Below are 19,687 nucleotides of genomic sequence, written 5' to 3'. Positions count from 1 at the left end.
ATTTTAATAAATATACATGTAAATTATATTTTTTGTATATAAAATTTTTGTAAATTTAATATAAATTATTATTAACTAAATATTGACTAAAAATAATAATATTTGTTAATTATATTATATTTTTTATTAATAACTCTCTAGTGAGATATTTGATCTTTAATAAATTATAATTATCAAATTGGTTTTTAATTTTAATTTATTAGCCAAATTTAATATATTTTAATTTTTTTAAATCATTTTACAATACAAATATATTTAGACATTTTTAAAATTTTGTATTAATTTTTATATATAATACATTTTTTTAAAATTGATTTGAAATATTATTCTAATAAATATATGATAAGGTATGGTAATAATTTATATTTTATACATAGATGGTGCTTAGAACGTGGCGGTGACTGGTGAGCTAGAAATGTTACTTCAAAGTTCAGAATTCAGATTCGATTTTTGGATCACAATGGGTTTTGGAAGTCAACAAAAGCCATCTGATATGTTAGAAGTTTGATCAAAATTAAACTTTGAAAAAGTCGATCAAAATAAATAAATAAAAATAACTACGTTTTTTTATGATTATATAAATGATCATTCAATATATTGATATGTGATTAGATGACTCTTTAAATTCAATAAATAAATAAAAGAGGTTATTTTGATAAAGATATTAAAAATATTTTTTTTAAAGATGTTTATATGTGTCATGATATTATTTGATATTTTTATTAAATTAGTTAATAATTTATTTTTTTATAAATTAAAATAAAATCAGTTTATTATAGCAACAATAATAAATCCAGTTATTTACATTATAATTATTAGATCCAATTTGATTCGATTAATTTATACAATATAAACCGAATCATGTTTAAATTTTTTAATAGAAAGATAAATATATTCCTAATTTTTATTTTAAAGAAAAAACAAAACAATGATCCAATATATTATATAAATTAATCGATTCGATCGAATATAATAATAATTAGGTTTATTATTATTGGTATAAAAAATTAATTTAAAAAATAATCAATTCATTAATATGTCCAATAATAATATAATACATAAATATTTTTTTTAAAAAAATATTTTACACATCTTTGCTATAAATAAATAAATAAAGTGACTTTAAACTTTTGGTGGTTAGATTTTGGAGTAAGAAAACAAATAGATTTGCGTGAGAATACGTGTAATGATATGGACAGATATATAACTACGAAAAAAGAATGACAAAATCAAACAAATTTAGAATTTAATATTCATAGTGGAACAATAGATTGATAGAATATGAATAAAACTGAGATCTTCTCAACTCTTCTTTTGAAAACGTTTTCGTTTCCAAGAAAAAACGAGAAGAGACTAAAATATGCTAAGAATATTGTTAAAAAAAAAGGCTCATAATGGTGGATAACTCAATATATAGTAGTTAAATGAAATAGAAAAATAAATAAATAAATGATTTTGGGTTGTGGTAAGAAATAATAAATCAACCAAATAATAAGTGGCTGCTAACTTCAACCAATTATATATTACACAAGATTTAAAGTCACACCCTAATTAAACATTATTTAAGGTCATTCCCATTTTGTCAAACTTCAACCATGGCATATACCTTAACCGCCATTAACAAATATTTCTTATTTTTTATCATATATATTAATTTAATTTTAATATATTCACAGTATAATTATAATTATTTTTTATATAATTATTTATGTAAAAAATAATTATTTTTAATAATATAACGTTATGTAATTAGATGTAGTTTTATATTGATAGTCTATCAAAATTAAATTGGGTAAAGTATATATTTTATTCTAAAAATTTGGTAAAAATTTTAAAAATACTCTTAAGCTTTATTTTGTTTCAATTTTCTTTCAAATATTTTTGATTTACATCAAATATATTCTTCAACGGCTAAATTTTTAAAAAATTTAAGACCAATATAACAATAATGCATGAAAATTATGCTTGATTTTCTTGTATTGAGGGTTATTCTTATAAAATTATTGTTAAATTGGTCTTAAATTTTTTTAAAAATTATCCGTCAAGGATATATTTGATGTAAATTAAAAATTTTTAAATTAAAATTAAAACAAAATAAAAATTAGATCTATTTTAAAAAAATTTATCAAATTTTATGAATAAAAAATATATTTTATTTAATTATATATATATATATATATATATGATAAAAAAAATGGGACAAAAATGGAGGACAATAAAATCGATACCTTCTGGACCCTTTTATTTTGGAATGGTTTTTGTTTCCAACCTGTTTTTTCTTGTTTTATTGATTTATTTTGGTTGAAAAGAGACAATACAAAAGAGCAAGAGAAAACAGATAACAAACAATCATATTTTCTTCTGCCCTGTGGAGTGTGGACCATAATCCATAATAATTCTCCTAATAAATAATTAACATTGCGTGTCACCGTTTCTATGATAACCTTAAATAATAATATAAAAATATGTCCTTTTCTAATTCCATCTGTAAATATTTAAAATAATTAAAGAATATCCATAAGTGTTCTTATTTTGTTTATTTGGCTTGGACATAGCAACTAACAAGTGTTAGTTATTGTAATTCATCACCTAAGATGGAATAATTGGTTATTTTTTTATTTAAATAAATATTAGAAATTTAAATTTATTTTAATTAATGATAAATTTTTAAATTAAATTTAAATTTTTGATGGATTAATTTTTAATCTATTAAATTAAAAAATATCATAAATAACTAAAATAAATAAAATAGATTATAATAATTAATAAACAAATTAAAAACAAAACCTTAAACACATAATTACTTGAATGATAGTACAATCAATTATATTACATGTATATTAAATCAGTTATTATAATTAGTTATTAGTATAAAATATATATTAAAATATAATACACATTAAAAATAAATTAAATTATATATATTTATACATAAATATATTAATAGTTAGTTTTATTGTATAAATAATCTTTTTATATTATAATATGCATGTAAATTATTAAGAGGGTGTCATGTCCAGCTAATTTTTTTATATGAGGTTGACATGTGAGTTATGCTGAGTTATGGAGTATTAGAGGGATATACATTGTTGTGACGACGTTTAATTTTTGGTTTTAGTGGGAAGAAATTAGACCGTAATCCAATTTGTGTGAAGCAAAATTTTTTGTGTACTAAAATCAGACTCAAGATTCTCTGTACCGTCTGTCACGTGAAATCAGTACACAAATTAAACCTAAAATTTTCTGTACCATTTGTATTCTATTCGTCTGATTATAGTATCTTCAATCAAACAATTCAATTTATCTTGTGTAATTTTTAAGTAAAATATCATATACTTCCGTAATTCTAATATACATTAACCTTCTCTCCATATTAAAATTAAAAAGTTCGTCATGTCCCGTGATGAAAATGTACTGTGATAGTAACTTATTGCTCTGAGCCAATCTGTGTTTTATCTGGAACACTCAAAACAATTATTGCAACCTGCAACCTATACATTAAGGTGTCCCTACTATACTCTATCTCCATTCTTCTTTCTTCCGACAAATTAATTAGATGGACACCACATTTTTTTTTTGGTATATTAATATGCCTCATAGAACTTATAATTTTTTCTACTAATATATACTCTTAAAATAATCAACACGAAATTAATTTTTATAAGAAAAGAAAATTAGTATAATGTATTAATATTGGTTATTAGTGAGATTTATGTGTATGCAGTAATAACAACTTTTTGCAATTTGCAAAATACATATGAGATCAGTGAAAAGTTTTTTGCAATATGTAAAATTGGTTTTAAAAAAAAAATACTTTTTGTCAACTACGAAAAATCTTTCTTAATCAATGGTTATTTTTTACAATCTGCAAATTATGTGTAGGTGTTAGCATGTATTTTTTTTTTTTTTTGGTAAGTTGCAAAGAAGAGATAGATTCATATATAAAGATATTTTATCTAGTTAGACTATTTTGGTAAAAAAAAATACCAATTTTAATCCATAAAAAAATTGACCTAATATAGACATACATTTTTTTCTCTTAAAGAATTATAGACATTTTTTTACTCAAACCTAAGATACAATATTTTTTTTATTTTGATATTTTTTAACCTTATAAATTAAAGACTAATCCACGATAAATTTGAGCTCTATTTAAGAGTTTGTCGCTGATTAATAAGTTGTTGCATACACAAAAGAAAATATAGGAAGATGGGTTTAACTTTTCGGGAAAAAAAATAAACAAAAGAAAAAATATCAGAAGACGTGTCATTTTAGAAGTTTGATAATTTTTCAACATATGATGATGAAATCAATAAGAATGTGTCACTTCAAGCACACTTCAATTTATGGCGAGAATTGCGCTACCTAGTTAGAATACATTGAATTACCATCTACATATATATGCATGCATGCCAAACTCAATTAAATAACAAAAATAAAAATGATCTCCACAAATTAATATAAGTACTAATAATAAAATGATAATGATGATCTTCATTACTCTCTTTCATCATTTGTTGTAAATTTTAATTTTTAAACCAAAAATGATGAAATATATGTGGAAGCTTAGATTCAGTCGTCCAATCTTTTGTATAATAACTTTTCATTGAAAAAAAAAAAAAAACTCAGGTGAATTTCACATCTATAGATTGTGCCAAATCTACTAAATGGATTATTTTAGTTCTGATAAGAATTAAAAGATTCGGAATCATATATTCTTGTGATGAGAGATACTATTTTAATTTTTTCATTTATGTCAATTCTTGTTGTCTATATATTAGTATTATATTATGAGAAATTATCATAATAAATGGAAAAAAAATAATTTATTAATCAGTAATGTTAGGAAGATAAAAAAAAAAGTTAAAGCTTATCTTATTTAACATTCATTAATCATCACAACAATTAATAAAAATTAAATAAGACAAGTTATAATTATTTTTGGCTAATTTTCATTAGTTACCAAATATTTCGTTTATTAACAAAGACTATGGATGAATATAATTAGTAGCTAACTCCATCATGATATATAATATATTACCTTGAAAAGTCTCATATTAATAATTAAATGGCAATAAATTAAAGTTGAAGCTAACTTAACCATATTTTAATTAACCATTGCAAATTATCCTTCATTATTATTAGGTAATAATTTTCTGACCGTTAATTCAGCACAATAGAGATTTCTTATTTTCTTTTATTTAATTAAAATAGATTCAAACAACAAAGAAAGTTAAACGCACTACACATAAGAAGATTATGTGAGGAGAAAAAGTCTTTGTAATAAGCACAAACGAGTGACAAGATCAAAGGATAAAACTTGCCATATGTGTCAAGTAATTACATCTGGCGTTTTTCAATTTTCATAATAAAATAAAATCACGTCCTTTTACTAGTAAAATAAATTTGTTCTTTAATTTGGTCGTTCAATCAAGACTAAACTACATACCATGGGTTACATTTTGTGGTTCCATTATTAGTAATTCTTTGAAATATCTAAAAATAAAAATGCATCATTGTTCTTTATTATATAGCATCTCATTTATTAGTAATATTATATCTCCTAAAAATTTAAGCAGATAGAAAAAAACAAATAAATAATTATATTTTTAACACGTTTTTTTATATAAGAACTTCTTTTTTCGATTTAATTTGTATAAAATTTTGCATAATTTTTTTATTTATCTTATGTTAAATTTTATTTTGGAGTTATCAATAATGAAATTCTAGATTATTAGATTATAAAAATTCTAATATTATATCATGATATCACTTCTCTTAAAAAATTAAATTAATACTAAGAGAAGGCACATAAAAAATTATAAATCTAATTACTAGAACTTTTTGTTTTGAAATTAACTCATATATGAACATTTATGCTAGACATAGATATAATCAATTATATAATAACCTAAAAATACCATATATGAGGTGGTAAAAAAAAATCTATATATTATAATTTTATTGTAGGTATAATACATAATAAAAAATATAGGGTTGTTAAACGGGTCAGTACGTCGATTCATTTAGACGCATGACCCGCTTAAGTTCACGAGTTAAATAAGTTGGCCCGTTTAAACTTGTTTTATTCATTGTCTATAATTTCTCAATTCAATAAATTAAACGGACCAACCTGTTTATTCTTTTATTTTATTTTTTAAAAAATATTTTAACAAAAAAATATTATTTTTAAATAAAAAATTTTCAACAAATTGCTTTTTTATCGACGGGTTGGGTTTTCAATTCGATCATGAAAAATATTTTCCAGCCATATTTTTTTGAAAAAATTAAAAAAATTAAGTAAATCGTTTATTTAATCCGTCATTTTTTGAGTTAATTGAGTTCAGTCTTTTAACTCAAAATTTAAATAGATATAATTTTAGAAATAAAAGTGGGTTCGTTTTAATAGATAAATAAATTGATTTGACAAATTTGATCTATTTTAACAGTCTTAATAAGATATAATAATATCATAAATTTGATTTATGTAGCCAATTTTTTTTAATGAGATAAGATTTTATTGTTGTTGTCTAATTCATGACAATTTATTTTCATACACTAAAATATTTACTTATTACGTTTTTTGTACCTACCGTTGGTGATTCCAGTCATATATATACTTTTTTGGTGAGGTATATATATCAGTCAATATATTTATGAGAGAGTAATAATTAAGGACCATAAATTAAAGAAGAAGCACCCCAAGTCTAAAATAGACGTATATCATGTCACCATTATGATTGAAAAACAAAAAATGATTTGTATTTTATATATATTTCATTAACTATATATCATTTCGATTTTGGAATCAACTATATAACTTTGATAATGAATTACTACTGACTAGCATACAAAAATCCTAATAAAGACAACATAAATAATAAATACGTTACATGTTCATTTATACAATATTGAAAGAGTACGTAATACTTAAGTTAGTATCATCACATAAACCAAACAAGGTATAACACTATAATAAGATTTTATTATTATTGGAAATCACTATATATATTATTAATACAATGCAATCACAAAGGGATGTGATGATTATTAGTAGTATTATTTTTTTTTATCCTGTATAATAATTGTGTGCAGTTATTTTTTGTCAAGTATAACTAAGGCACAACAATTAGTTATTAAGATCTATCCCTTTCTAGCTACTCAAAGCTATAATATTTAAGGACAGAATGTAATGGTATAATTAGGCTTTCCAGAGCAAGTGAAAGTGCTCCTAAGATCATCATAAGCATAGCTATAAGCATCAGGACACTGTTGTTTGAAGAATTTAGAGTAGTTTGTTGGAGGGCAAGTTTTTTCAGTGTTGTGACTACCAGTGCAACAATACTCAGGTTTGCCAAAAGCTACACAAGCACTCTTGCAACCGACAACGTTTCCATTCGAGCCTTTCACTTGCAATTCACTCGGGCAAGCCCGGTTAATATTGGTCGGGCAACTCGAGGTCTTGCAAGTGCCTCTACCGCCTTGAGTGCTAACCGAAAGAGGTAGGTTAAATCCGTCCACATTACTAACATCGTAGAAGTCTTGTCCACCATTAGATGCTACAGTAATTTCTACTAGGGTTGCCGGTGTGGCTCCACCATTGCCATTACACGCGACTTGACCAGTACCACAGTCACCAGTGGCGCAAGTGAACCTTCCGCCGTTGTTGGAGCAACCAGTTCTACCCCAGAACCTACCAGACCATGAAGATGGAAGGTTCAAAGAATTGGTTGCTCCAGGTGCCAATGTAAAACCAGTTTGTGACAATTGCGCCTTTTGAGAACCAGTTAGGGTTCCTGGCCATACAGTATATTGACATTTGTTCTTGAAGGTAACCCTAGCTCCTTGTGCCACTTCAAAAAAAAAAAAAACAAAATTAAGAGTCATGGTTAATTCACATTATTTAGTCATGTACATATCTATAATCTTACAATAATATTAAGAAGACAATAATATAAAATTATCTTATTTAATTTAATATCTATATATAATATTTAAAGTTATATATTTATTACATCTAATACTATGTATTTATACAAATATAAAATAAGACAATTTTAAGTTGATTTAAGCTAATTTTTATTATTTTTCAAATATTTTTGATAATCTTGATGCTTGATCATGTGATAATTAAGAGGCACTAGTAGTCTAAAAGAAAATGTGATGAAAAAATACATGAAAATTAAACATACCACAAGCAAGGAATGCAAAACCAAGGAAGAAGAGAGCAATAACACGGGTGATGATGATCGCCATTGTTGGTGAAATTGGTGATTGATTTCTTCTTGTTATGTTGCTATGGTGTATGAAGTATGTGCTAATAACAATTAACATGCCTTGCTATTTATAGTAATTGAAGGTTGAATTTTCAATTTTGAGAAATTAATTAATATAATGCCATATTGATGACTATGAGTTAGTCCATGGCTGCTGCTGACCGCAATATATATATATATATATGTATAGAAATTAATTAATATAATGCCATATTTTCTTATTTTCAACATGGTTTTCTGGAAGAAGAAATCTTCGTGTTAATCTTTTATGACGTGTTGTAAATCTTTTTTTTCTCTCTCTCTCAAGTTTCTGTTGTTAGGTTTTTCTCCAATAATAGTTTTGGTTTGACATGCATAACTGAGTTTTTTTTTTCTTTCAATGAACTCATAAATAAAACTAAAGTCCGATTTGTTCGTTGTAACTTTTAATCTTTAAATTAAAGAATGACTAGATAAAAACAAAGTAATGAATATTAAATAGTTAGAATTTATTTTATTTATTATTTATTAAATAATTAATAAATATTAAATAAAATAATTAAGTTGTGATTAGTTTTTATTTTTTTTTGTTATTAAATATTTTCGGAAAAATAAGAGCAAATTAAAAGAGATTTCCTTTTTAAGACAATACATATTACATACACGTTACCACTTTTCCCGTAAATCTAGTTAAAAAATCTGGAGAAAACGTGACTACGTTCACAAGAGTAGATCAAGAACTATTAAAGAAAAAAACAACAACAACAAAAAGAGATAAAGACTCGTGAAGATAGGAGTTTCCGCGTATTATATTTTTTGAGCAGGAGGATGCTCACGTAAAGACACATCTAAAACATTTTTTATAAAGATACTTATGTCTCGTATTATTATTAGATATATTAATGAATTAGTTATTTTTAAAATTTTTAATAAATTAAAATAAAATTAATTTTTTATAATAATAATAATAAACTCAATTATTATTAGATTCGATCGAACCGATTAATTTTGTTGGATTATGTTTTTTTTTTATTTTTTTAAAACAAAAATCAATGATATATTTGTCTTTTTTATCAAAAAATTTAAACATAATTCGATTGTGTAAATTAATCGGATTAAATCGAATCTAATAATTATAATGTGAATAATTGAGTTTATTATTGTTACTATAATAAACTGATTTTATTCTGGTTTATTAAAAAAAAATATTAACTAATTTAAAAAAAATGTCTAATAATATCATGATACATATAAACCTCTTTAAAAAAAATTTTAGTGTCTTTATCGAAATTGTCTTATTTTGAGAAACCAAAAAATTGGAAGAATTCGCATATTACTAATAAGAACACAAAGTATACAACGTATTAGATTATTAAAAAATACAAATATCATTTGCACCTTAAAATTAATTATTATATATTTGTATATAAATATATTTATAAATATTTTAATATATATTTTATTTTAATGACTGGTTTTTTTTTTTTTGGTGACTAATGACTGGTTTAGTATACATCTATCATGATATTATTAAAATTTTAGAAATTCAATTGTAAATAAATAAAGCCCCAACAAATATCTAAACCATGCATGTTATAGTCCAAGTAATTTAAAATAATTGATATAGGTTACTCTGCACGAACGACTTGTCGTTTATTTTTGGAATTAACTATGAATTGAGACACTGCTAATTAAACTATAAAGTATAAACCCCCTCAACCTTGGATATGCCGGTAATTATTAATTAAAAAAAAAACTACAAGTAGTATATGGACGAGATAAGTAAATTTGCAATAGGTGGTTATGTGAGTAATAAAAAGAACAAAATTATTTGCTATATGCGAAACTTTGCTGTTGAAAAATCATATATATATAGAAGAAGAAAAATTATATATCTTTTATTACATTTCATGACAAACACTATAACAATGCCATATATATAGCATGTGCTATGAATCTATTTATGCATTGATATATGCACTTATTTTTTCATAGCAAAATTATTGATTAATTAATATTAATGCCATATATATAATGTATGCATTAATTTAAGTTCATGGACAGAAGTTGATAGCATAATTAGGGCTTCCTGAACAAGTGAAAGTTCCTCTTTTGTCATCATAAGCATAGCTATAAGCATTAGGGCACTGGTTGCTAAAGAATTCGGAGTAGTTTGTCGCCGGACAAGTCGCCGGTGTGTTGTGATCGCCGGTGCAACAATACTCAGGAGTGCCAAATTCCACGCAAGCACTCTTGCAACCAATAACGCTTCCATCAGATCCCTTAAATTGCAATGCGGCCGGACAAGCAGCATTAATGTTAGCTGGACAACTCGCGACGTTACAGGTACCAGATCCACCCTGCGGGGTAATTGAAGAGGGAACATTGAATCCGTCAACGTTGCTAACATCATAGAAGTCTTGTCCACCGTTAGATGCAATGGTAAATTCCATTAGAGATGCTGGTGTGGCTTCGCCGGCTCCACTGCATTCAAGGTGGTTGCCACAGTCTGCAGTAGCACAAGAGAATACTCCGTTATTGTTGGAGCATCCTGTTCTAGCCCAAAACTTCCCGGACCATGGTGCTGGGACATCAACTGTTTTGGATTGGCCACTTGGCAATTCAAAACCGGTTGTTGATAGTTGAGCACTATTGGCATTGGCTTGTGATCCTGGCCACACTGTGTATGAACACTTGTTTGTAAGGGTTATTTGAGCTCCATGAGCAACTGAAAAAACAAATTATGTCAAGTTAATATTCATATATATCTGAATAAATAATATTATAGAAGATTTAATGCGAATAATGTCAATATTGGGTTTGATAATAATAATAATAATAATAATAATAATAATAATAATAATAATAATAATAATAATAATGTAATATATTCATAAAGATATATATTCGAAATTATTATTAGAAGAAATTAAATGATTGTCCAATGAATTATTATTTTGAAAAAGTCAGATGAACTTAAAAATATAATAAATTTTGGATGGATGTAGGATTCAATGCAATAAGTAATCTACTTTCAAGTTAAAATAAATAAATAAATGATTTAAGGATTAAGTACGATTTTGATTCTTAAGATATAGGTTAAAAAAAATTTTCGTCTCTAACTTTTTTTTTGCATATAAAATCGTTCCTAAGGTTTAAAACCAAGTTTTAAATTCATCTCTTTAACTTAAATATTAAAATTTTGGACTAAATTATCCATAATAAAAAAATTATAAAATAAAAAAAATAAAAAAAAGAGAGTGTTTCTGCTTCTGCGAAGGGAGAAGAGAAGAAATAAAGGGAGAAGGGAAGAAGAAGAAGAAACTGTCCATGATCAACTTCTGCTGCCACTTCTGCCACTACTTTCGTACGATTTTGATCCTTAAGGTAAGGACGATTTTGAAATCAAATTAAACCTTAGGAACGATTTTGTATGCAAAAAAAGATTGAGAACGAAAAAATTTTCGATCTATATTTTAGAGACCAAAATTGCATTTAACCCATAATTTAACTAGTCTGCCACAATATACATATATACTGCCATCCATCATTAACATCATGGATATAAAAATATTATTCTATATATAAAAATGAAGGTGGGATAACTTATAAGACACTACTACTCCAAATAAAATGTGATAACTAGAGAAATTATAAGAAAAATGGAAATGTTTGGTAAAAATTAAAAGCTGGCAAAATTTATTATTTTAAATTTTATTTAATGTATCATGTAATAACTAAATATTAAATAAAGTAAATTTGAATTGTCTAAACTTATTGTTTTTTGTTTTCCAAGTATGACGGCAAGACAAAATAAAAAATAAATTAAATAAAAGGAGATAAAATATGGAAGTTATTAATTAAGGTGGTTTGAATTTGATGAAAATATACCACAAAGGAAGAATGCAAAGCTTAGGGAGAGAACAACACGAGTAATCGCCATTATTGTTGTTAGCTTAGTGATCAAGAAAATATTATGAATGTGCCATTGCCATACAATGCTTATTACTATTTATAAGCTTTGAGGTTTGATTCTTCAACTATATTCATGGTTACGTGGTGCAATTTCATTGGATTGTAATTAATACACCGTGGCTCTAATGAATTGGTCCATATGGGGCTGCTATATATATGTAGAAATGTCCTTATGCCGTGATATACGGTGCAGATTTTTCTTGTTTTCTAACATAATTTTCTGAATCAGACAAATTAAAAGAACATTATGAAATTGGATATGTTAATCTTCTAATAAATATCTAAATTGCTTCCTCTACATTCATTCGTTGATTTATTACTTCTTTATTTTTATCTTATAAAAAGCTTATCATGTTAATTTCGAGATAAAATAGTTATTACTTATTTCACTATATAGCAACCACCTTCTGTATTTATATATTATGATGTGTTGACCAAGTCTTTCTACGTATAAAATGGTGCATAATAATAAGTTAATAAATGGATTATTTTTCTTCAACTTGCCGTTGTTACACGTAAATGTTTTATTCTAGGCTATCTAGCTACTAAACCTGAGGTGAAAAATCCACCGCGAAATTTCACACAAATAACAAATCTTTTCAATAAACTCATCAATTTCAAAATTTCCACGCATATGTGCCTAATAACTCCAATATTTAATCCGCACATGATAGAATGCCCAAAAATAAAAAATAAAAGTCTTAATAATTTTGTTGCCAAATTAGAGAATGTTCGTAATATGAAGAGTTAAAGTGTTATTTAAAATATATTAATTTACATTTTTATGATGTTTTAATTTAATATATTTTAATTTTGTTTATTTAATTATTAAATTGGGCCTTATCTGTATGGATTTTAGGGATTTCTTTGTTTTAACCTAATAAGAGGTTATAAATACCTCCTTAGCTATTGTAGTCGTAGTATAGAATGATTTAAAAGTTTCAAAACCCCTTTTTTGTTTTCGTGATGAAACTATGGTGTCGACAATTGAGGTTGAGGAGTCCATTTTTTGTTGCATCGGAGAATTGAGTAGAATGTTGAGGAATCCCTTCGATTCAATTCCCAAATTATGGTGTTGACAAGTTAGGTTGAGGAGTTTCTCTCTTGTTGTATCAATAAATTAGGTAGAAAGTAGAGTGATTTTCTTTATACTCAATTTCAATCTATCTTTTGTTTCTATTTCAATTATAATTTAATTTTTTTTATTAATTTCAATTATTGTCTTGTTTATCCTATTGTTTTTTTATCATTATTTCTTTATCATGAACTCAATTGAGTCTAATTTTGATATAATTCAAATTCATCCTTAAATGAACATCTTTTATTAAATAAAAATAGTACACTTTATGATTAATTAAAGAAATGTTAAATTTCTATTTATTATATTTTATATGAAAAAAAAAACATAAATTTCTCTTTATATATTTTTTATTCTTTTTCTTTTCTTTCTTTTTAATTTCTTTTCTCTTATTTCTAACAAAAGTAAAAAACTTAATTAGTCACAACACAATTATATATCCATGTTACGTTCCTCCCAAACTAATGTACATAAAATCAAGGACAGAACTTGAGAACATAACTAGGGTTTCCTGAGCAAGTAAAAGTTCCCCTCTTATCATCATAAGCATAGCTATAAGCATTAGGGCACTGTTGGCTGAAGAATTGAGAGTAGTTTGTTGGAGGGCAAGTTTGTGGTGTGTTATGATCACCATTGCAACAATATTCAGGTGTATTAAAAATCACACAAGCACTCTTGCAACCGACAACACTTTTATCAGAACCTTTAAATTGCAATTCAGCCGGACAAGCAGCATTAATGTTAACCGGACAACTCGCAGTGCCACAAGCACCGGAGCCACCTTGTGGGCTCATTGAAGAAGGAACATTAAATCCGTCCACATTACTAACATCGTAAAAATCTTGTGCACCATTATTATTTCCTGTAGTAATTTCTATTAGAGATGCTGGTGTGGCTTCTCCAGCACCACCACATTCAACGTGGTTACCACAGTCTGCGGTGGTGCAGGAGAATACTCCATTATTATTGGAGCATCCTGTTCTAGCCCAAAACTTTCCGGACCATCCGGACGGAAGTTCCAATGTGTTGGATGCTCCGGATGCTAATTCGAAACCAGTGGATGATAGTTGAGGACTAGTTGCACCAGATTGTGTTCCTGGCCATACAGTGTATGGACAATTGTTTGTGAATGTAATTTGTGCTCCTTGACCCACTGCATGCAAAGAGAAAACAAAGAAATTAAAATATTAAATAATATATTATGATATTTGTATCCATAATATGATATGATATATATGAACGTTACTTTTGATAACTACACTATTATCTTTTTATCTTGTATATATGAATATAATTTAAGACATATATATAAAGATTCTTAAATAATAATATTGGATCCAAAGAACAACATCATGTGATAAAGGAAACACAAGGAAATTTAATTTAAAGGAGAAGTAGGATGGAAAATGTTGTTGAAACTTGAAAACATAAATATACCACAAAGGAGGAATGCAAAGCTAAATAGAGAGAGAGAAACACGAATAGTTGACATTGTTAATAATGAAATTGGATTATATTTGTGCATTGCTATGCTTTGAGGCATATATATACATACAATAATAATGTTTAGAACATAAAAATAAAATCAGTTAAAATAATTTAAATTTACCTTATTTAATATTTATGAATTGTTGTTACAAGTAATTGTCGCTACAATTAATAAATATTAAATAAAAAAAATTTAAACAATTTTTTTCGGTAATATTAGAAAAACAAAAAAAAACTAAAATTTATCTTATTTAACATTTATTAATTGCTATACTAATTAATAAATATTAAATAAGATAAATTTTTAACTATTTTTAGTTAATTTAATTTGATTACCAAATATTTTTGTATTTTTTTAAAGATTAACCTTCAACTATATATGCATTGATAAATTGCATAATAATTATTAGTGGTATAAAATTGAAACTATATGTAGCTTTTGTTTATTAATTCAAGTTTATCTTATTGAGATCGATGTTTTTCATCACCATGCCTTAATTATAATGAATATATATAGTAACCTCATCATCATTGATGATATGATTTAGATATGGTCTTTACCCAATAATGTATCATGAAAAACATTCACTTTATGAAAATATTTGATGAAAAAAGTTAATTAAAAACTGTCAAATTTTATTACTTTTAATTTTATTTAATATTAAATAATAAATAAATATTAGATAAAATAGATTTAAGCTGTTTAAATTGATTATTTTTTGTCGTCTTAATATTTTGTGCAAACTAATAAGTGATATCTTACATTTATTATTCAAAATATCTTCATTGATATATGCCCATAAGTAGATCATCCGATCCGTAGAGATATCAACATAAATGTTCGTTTTGGATAAACCTAGCTAACGTGGAATTTTGAAATTTGGGGATAGGCAAATTTTTTTCTTAAGGAAAAAAAAAAAAATTAAGTTCTAGCGAAATAGCTAGTAGATCTTGCCAATAAATTCAACTTTACAATTTCATACGTGCCCAATATATATAATATAAGTTTGTTCAACTGGAATATGCCTTTGATTCGGTTCTTGTTGATTAATTCATGTCTTATGTTCATACGTTGAAAGCCACATATGCTAAATAAGTAGGTGTGTGTTTGGATTGTAGTTGGACAAACTGAAATTTGAATAAAAGTGATTTTATAAAATTGATTTTGGGTGTTAAAATGTTTGGCAACTTTTTCTGTGGCGTTTTTTCTCTGGTTATTCAATTTTAATTCATTGATGTTGTGTTGTTAAAATGTGAATGAATCCATTAAAATGTGTGTTAGATATTTAAAAGTTAGATCTACTTACTTTCTGTCCTGTTCTTGAAATTTTTTAATCTTTTCATTTTAAAAAGATTAATATTATATATATATATATATATATATATATTTTTAAAAAAAATATGTACATCAACGTAATTTTATACAGTAATTATCTCAAAGTACAATTAACCTACCATAATGAGTTTTAAAAAATTTATAAAAATGATCATTATCTGCTCACTCCTATTATTATCGGACAAAAATTATAACTTTCAGATGAACACATGTTTTTATAAAGAAAGATCTACGTCAATTCTACACATGAAGAATTTAAACAAATTTTACACCATAAAATTCACCTAAATAATAAGATTCAGAATTCCTGTAATTGTATTATTTATATTTATACCAGTGGATAATAATAACACGTATACATGTCTATTAATCAGAATTTTTAGTCGTTTATTATATGAAATTTTTAAATAGAAAAAAGTTATTATCCAAAGTAACTAAAAAGAATAAATATATTTTTTAATTAACTTTTTATGATGGTATTTTAGAAATAAAAGTTGAATATCAATTATTGGTATTTACTTCAATTATTGGTAATTCTTTATATATGAAATTCACTGATAATAATGGTCATATATTTATTAAAGAAATGAATAAAAAGTGTTTAGAGAGAATGTATGACTGAATGATTATTATAAATGGAATGAGTTAGAAAGAGTTAGTCAAAGGAAAGAAAGTAACAAGAAAAAGAAAAGAGAAGAATTAAACTTTATTAGATGAGACAAATCACTATTACAATCAACAAGTGTGATTGTGTTTTATTCACCAACATACACGCTAGAATGGTATATATCTATATAATATATGCACTTAATTTTTCACCAAGTGATGAAAAAATAAGGCATAACCATACTATTAATATATAGTGTCCCTCTTATTTAGGAATTAATTAAGCAAATTACAAATTTATGGACATAATTTGATAGCATAAGCAGTAGGTTTTGAACAAGTGAAAGTGCCCTTATTGTCATCATAAGCATAGCTATAAGCATTAGGGCATTGTTTGCTGAAGAATTGGGAGTAATTTGATGGAGGGCAAGTTTGTGATGTGTTATGTTGAGGCCCGGAGCAACAATATTTCGGCTTACCATAAGCCACACAAGCGCTCTTACAACCGACAACACTTCCATCAGAACTTTTAAATTGCAAGTCGTTCGGACAAGCAGCATTAATGTTGGCCGGACAACTTGCAACTTTACAAGTTCCGGTGCCACCTTGTGGTGTAATTGAAGAAGGAATGTTAAATCCATCAACATTGCTAACATCGTAAGTATCGTGATCACCGTTTGTGTCTACCGTAAATTCCATCAAAGATGCTGGTGTGGCTTCTCCAGCGCCACTGCATTCAACGTGGTTGCCACAGTCTGCAGTGGCGCAGGAGAACATTCCGTTATTGTTCGAACATCCTGTCCTGGCCCAAAACTTTCCGGACCATTTGGCCGGGACGTCGACGGAGTCGGATTTTTGGGATGACAATTCAAAACCAGTTTTTGATAGCTGTGGACTACCTTGGTTAGCTTGGGATCCTGGCCATACAGTGTATGGACAATTGTTTGTGATAGTAATTGGAATTCCTTCAATCACTGCATACAAAACAAAAATCAAGAGCTTGATATTAATACATTTATTTATTAATAATATACATAATAACTTAATATAATTAATAAGAAATAGTATTACATCAACAAAATAACTATTTTTTATAATATTTATTACATAAGTTTTCATATAAAAAAAATAAATGTTATTGAATGAATATGTAAAATTTTATGCACTAAAATTAAATTTCTTAATTTTAGTATATGGTTTATATGGCTTCCCTTTACTATATATCATTAAATAAATAGACCAATAATGTTGATAATATTAAACTTTTTTCCACCATATATAATTTATTTCATACAAAATTTGACAATAAAGACATCTTAACATAGACATATATCTAACATTATAGGCATGTAGAAATGAGACATATAGAAGGAAGAAAAAGATGCAAAATGTGATTGGAACTTTAAAACGTACCACAAACAAGGAATTGAAAGCTAACTAGGCAGAGAGCAACAACACGAATACTCGCCATTGTTGGTGAAATTAGTGAATGATTTTTGTTTCTTTCTAAAATAATGTTGCTATGGTAGCTAGCTAGTGAAGTACATGGTAACAATTAATGTGCATTAGTGTATATATAGGAATTGAGGCTTGAATCTTCAACTATGCATGTATGGTACGTGGTGCAATTTTGTTGCATGAATGCTATGATTTTGAGTAAGTCCAATGGCTGCTATTGACCGTTTTGTGTGTGGAATCGTCCTATTAATTATACGTTTCATCATTCCCATGGCGGTGTCAACTTTTTTTTGTTATTTTGTCAAATTTTCAAGATCAATTTTCTTTTCACGAAGACTATTCTTTTTGTCATCTCAATGAGGTGTTATGGTTTTATTTGTGTAGACCAAGGTTAACTTATCTATCACGATTCATAAACAGATAGATAATTATATTAGATATATGGTTTCTGTTGTTTAGGTTGGAATAAAATGCTTCTTACGCGTTCTTGACCAAATTTAATTCCAATTAAGGCTTTAAATTGGGCTTTTTTGTCACTTCTAATTGGGCCTTGATAATAGATATTGGATAAACAAAAATGGGATGGGCCTCCTCACGCTTCTGGTTAGTCTTTTTATTTTGGACCTCCTGGCCTCCAAATTAAAACCAACCAAAATAATAACAAAAAAAAAATATTTTGATTCTCCGTAATATCTCTCAATCTGGTTACCAATAAATAATCTGTCGCAGCTATTTAAGATCTTGCAATTGGCTAAGAAATTGCTTTATAGTTTAGGAAGAGTTTTATGTATACTGGAAATACTAGTGTTCCAGTTATTTTAACTGTTGATCTAAATTATAAAAAAGATATATAATATATATTAATTAAAATTAACGGTTAAAACAACTAGAATATCGGTATTTTCAGTACACTAATTTTTTTTCTATAGTTTATACATTAAAAAAATTTAAATCATGATACTTACTTAAATAAACAAGTGAGTTAATCATTTGATTAATTTAAATTATATTAAACTACTCTTTCACTTTAGTCCATGACATCAATAAAGAAGTCTCGTGGCTCACAAATTTAACCTAACAGAATACATAAATTCAATTACAATTTTAGTCTTTATTATCTTATCTTATTTTTTCTTTATCTTATCTTTAGTTGTTCTTATCTTATCTTTATTTGTTTTTATCTTTCATAGAAGAGTAAAGCTAGGGAACCAAAAGCATATCAGCCAAAACCAGCCAAATATCTTTGAATGAATTCAAAATCTCTACGAGTTAATATATATGGATGTTTCTTCTACTAAGTATCAGAATGTTTCTTTTTCATACTAAATGGATGTTCTTTTATATATTTTTCGAATTTTTTTGTATTGCAAATGTGAATATCCATTTCTTTAAGAATTTCATATTTTTTTTAAATTTTATAGATATTTAATTATTTTTGCTAAAATATAATTAGATGTTTCTTTTGTTAAGTATTAAGATGTTTTTTTTATA

The 19,687-nt window shown here is 26.0% G+C and overlaps 4 protein-coding genes across 4 annotated transcripts; all 4 read right to left on the bottom strand.

The window, feature by feature from the left end:
• Nucleotides 1–6,965: 6,965 nt before the first annotated feature.
• Nucleotides 6,966–8,400, bottom strand: LOC112728920 (thaumatin-like protein 1b). The gene is made up of 2 exons (XM_072209988.1): nucleotides 8,193–8,400; nucleotides 6,966–7,853 (listed from the first exon to the last, which is right to left on the bottom strand). The coding sequence occupies exons 1-2, from the start codon at nucleotides 8,332–8,334 to the stop codon at nucleotides 7,177–7,179; spliced, it is 819 nt and encodes a 272-aa protein (XP_072066089.1). The 5' UTR covers nucleotides 8,335–8,400; the 3' UTR covers nucleotides 6,966–7,176.
• Nucleotides 8,401–10,126: 1,726 nt separating this feature from the next.
• Nucleotides 10,127–12,346, bottom strand: LOC112728919 (thaumatin-like protein 1b). The gene is made up of 2 exons (XM_025779268.2): nucleotides 12,147–12,346; nucleotides 10,127–10,983 (listed from the first exon to the last, which is right to left on the bottom strand). Exons 1-2 carry the CDS (start codon nucleotides 12,196–12,198, stop codon nucleotides 10,310–10,312), a joined length of 726 nt encoding a protein of 241 aa, XP_025635053.1. The 5' UTR covers nucleotides 12,199–12,346; the 3' UTR covers nucleotides 10,127–10,309.
• A 1,389-nt stretch (nucleotides 12,347–13,735) lies between these two features.
• On the bottom strand, nucleotides 13,736–14,800 carry LOC112729492 (thaumatin-like protein 1b). Its single transcript, XM_025779670.2, has 2 exons — nucleotides 14,746–14,800; nucleotides 13,736–14,461 (listed from the first exon to the last, which is right to left on the bottom strand). Exons 1-2 carry the CDS (start codon nucleotides 14,798–14,800, stop codon nucleotides 13,785–13,787), a joined length of 732 nt encoding a protein of 243 aa, XP_025635455.1. The 3' UTR covers nucleotides 13,736–13,784.
• A 2,018-nt stretch (nucleotides 14,801–16,818) lies between these two features.
• Nucleotides 16,819–18,396, bottom strand: LOC112728918 (thaumatin-like protein 1b). The gene is made up of 2 exons (XM_025779267.3): nucleotides 18,152–18,396; nucleotides 16,819–17,712 (listed from the first exon to the last, which is right to left on the bottom strand). The coding sequence occupies exons 1-2, from the start codon at nucleotides 18,207–18,209 to the stop codon at nucleotides 17,036–17,038; spliced, it is 735 nt and encodes a 244-aa protein (XP_025635052.1). The 5' UTR covers nucleotides 18,210–18,396; the 3' UTR covers nucleotides 16,819–17,035.
• Nucleotides 18,397–19,687: the final 1,291 nt, after the last annotated feature.

Source organism: Arachis hypogaea, chromosome 12 (genome assembly GCF_003086295.3).
Source record: "Arachis hypogaea cultivar Tifrunner chromosome 12, arahy.Tifrunner.gnm2.J5K5, whole genome shotgun sequence".
NCBI classification, from domain to species: Eukaryota; Viridiplantae; Streptophyta; class Magnoliopsida; order Fabales; family Fabaceae; genus Arachis; species Arachis hypogaea.
This window is presented reverse-complemented; position numbering and strand designations above follow the sequence as displayed.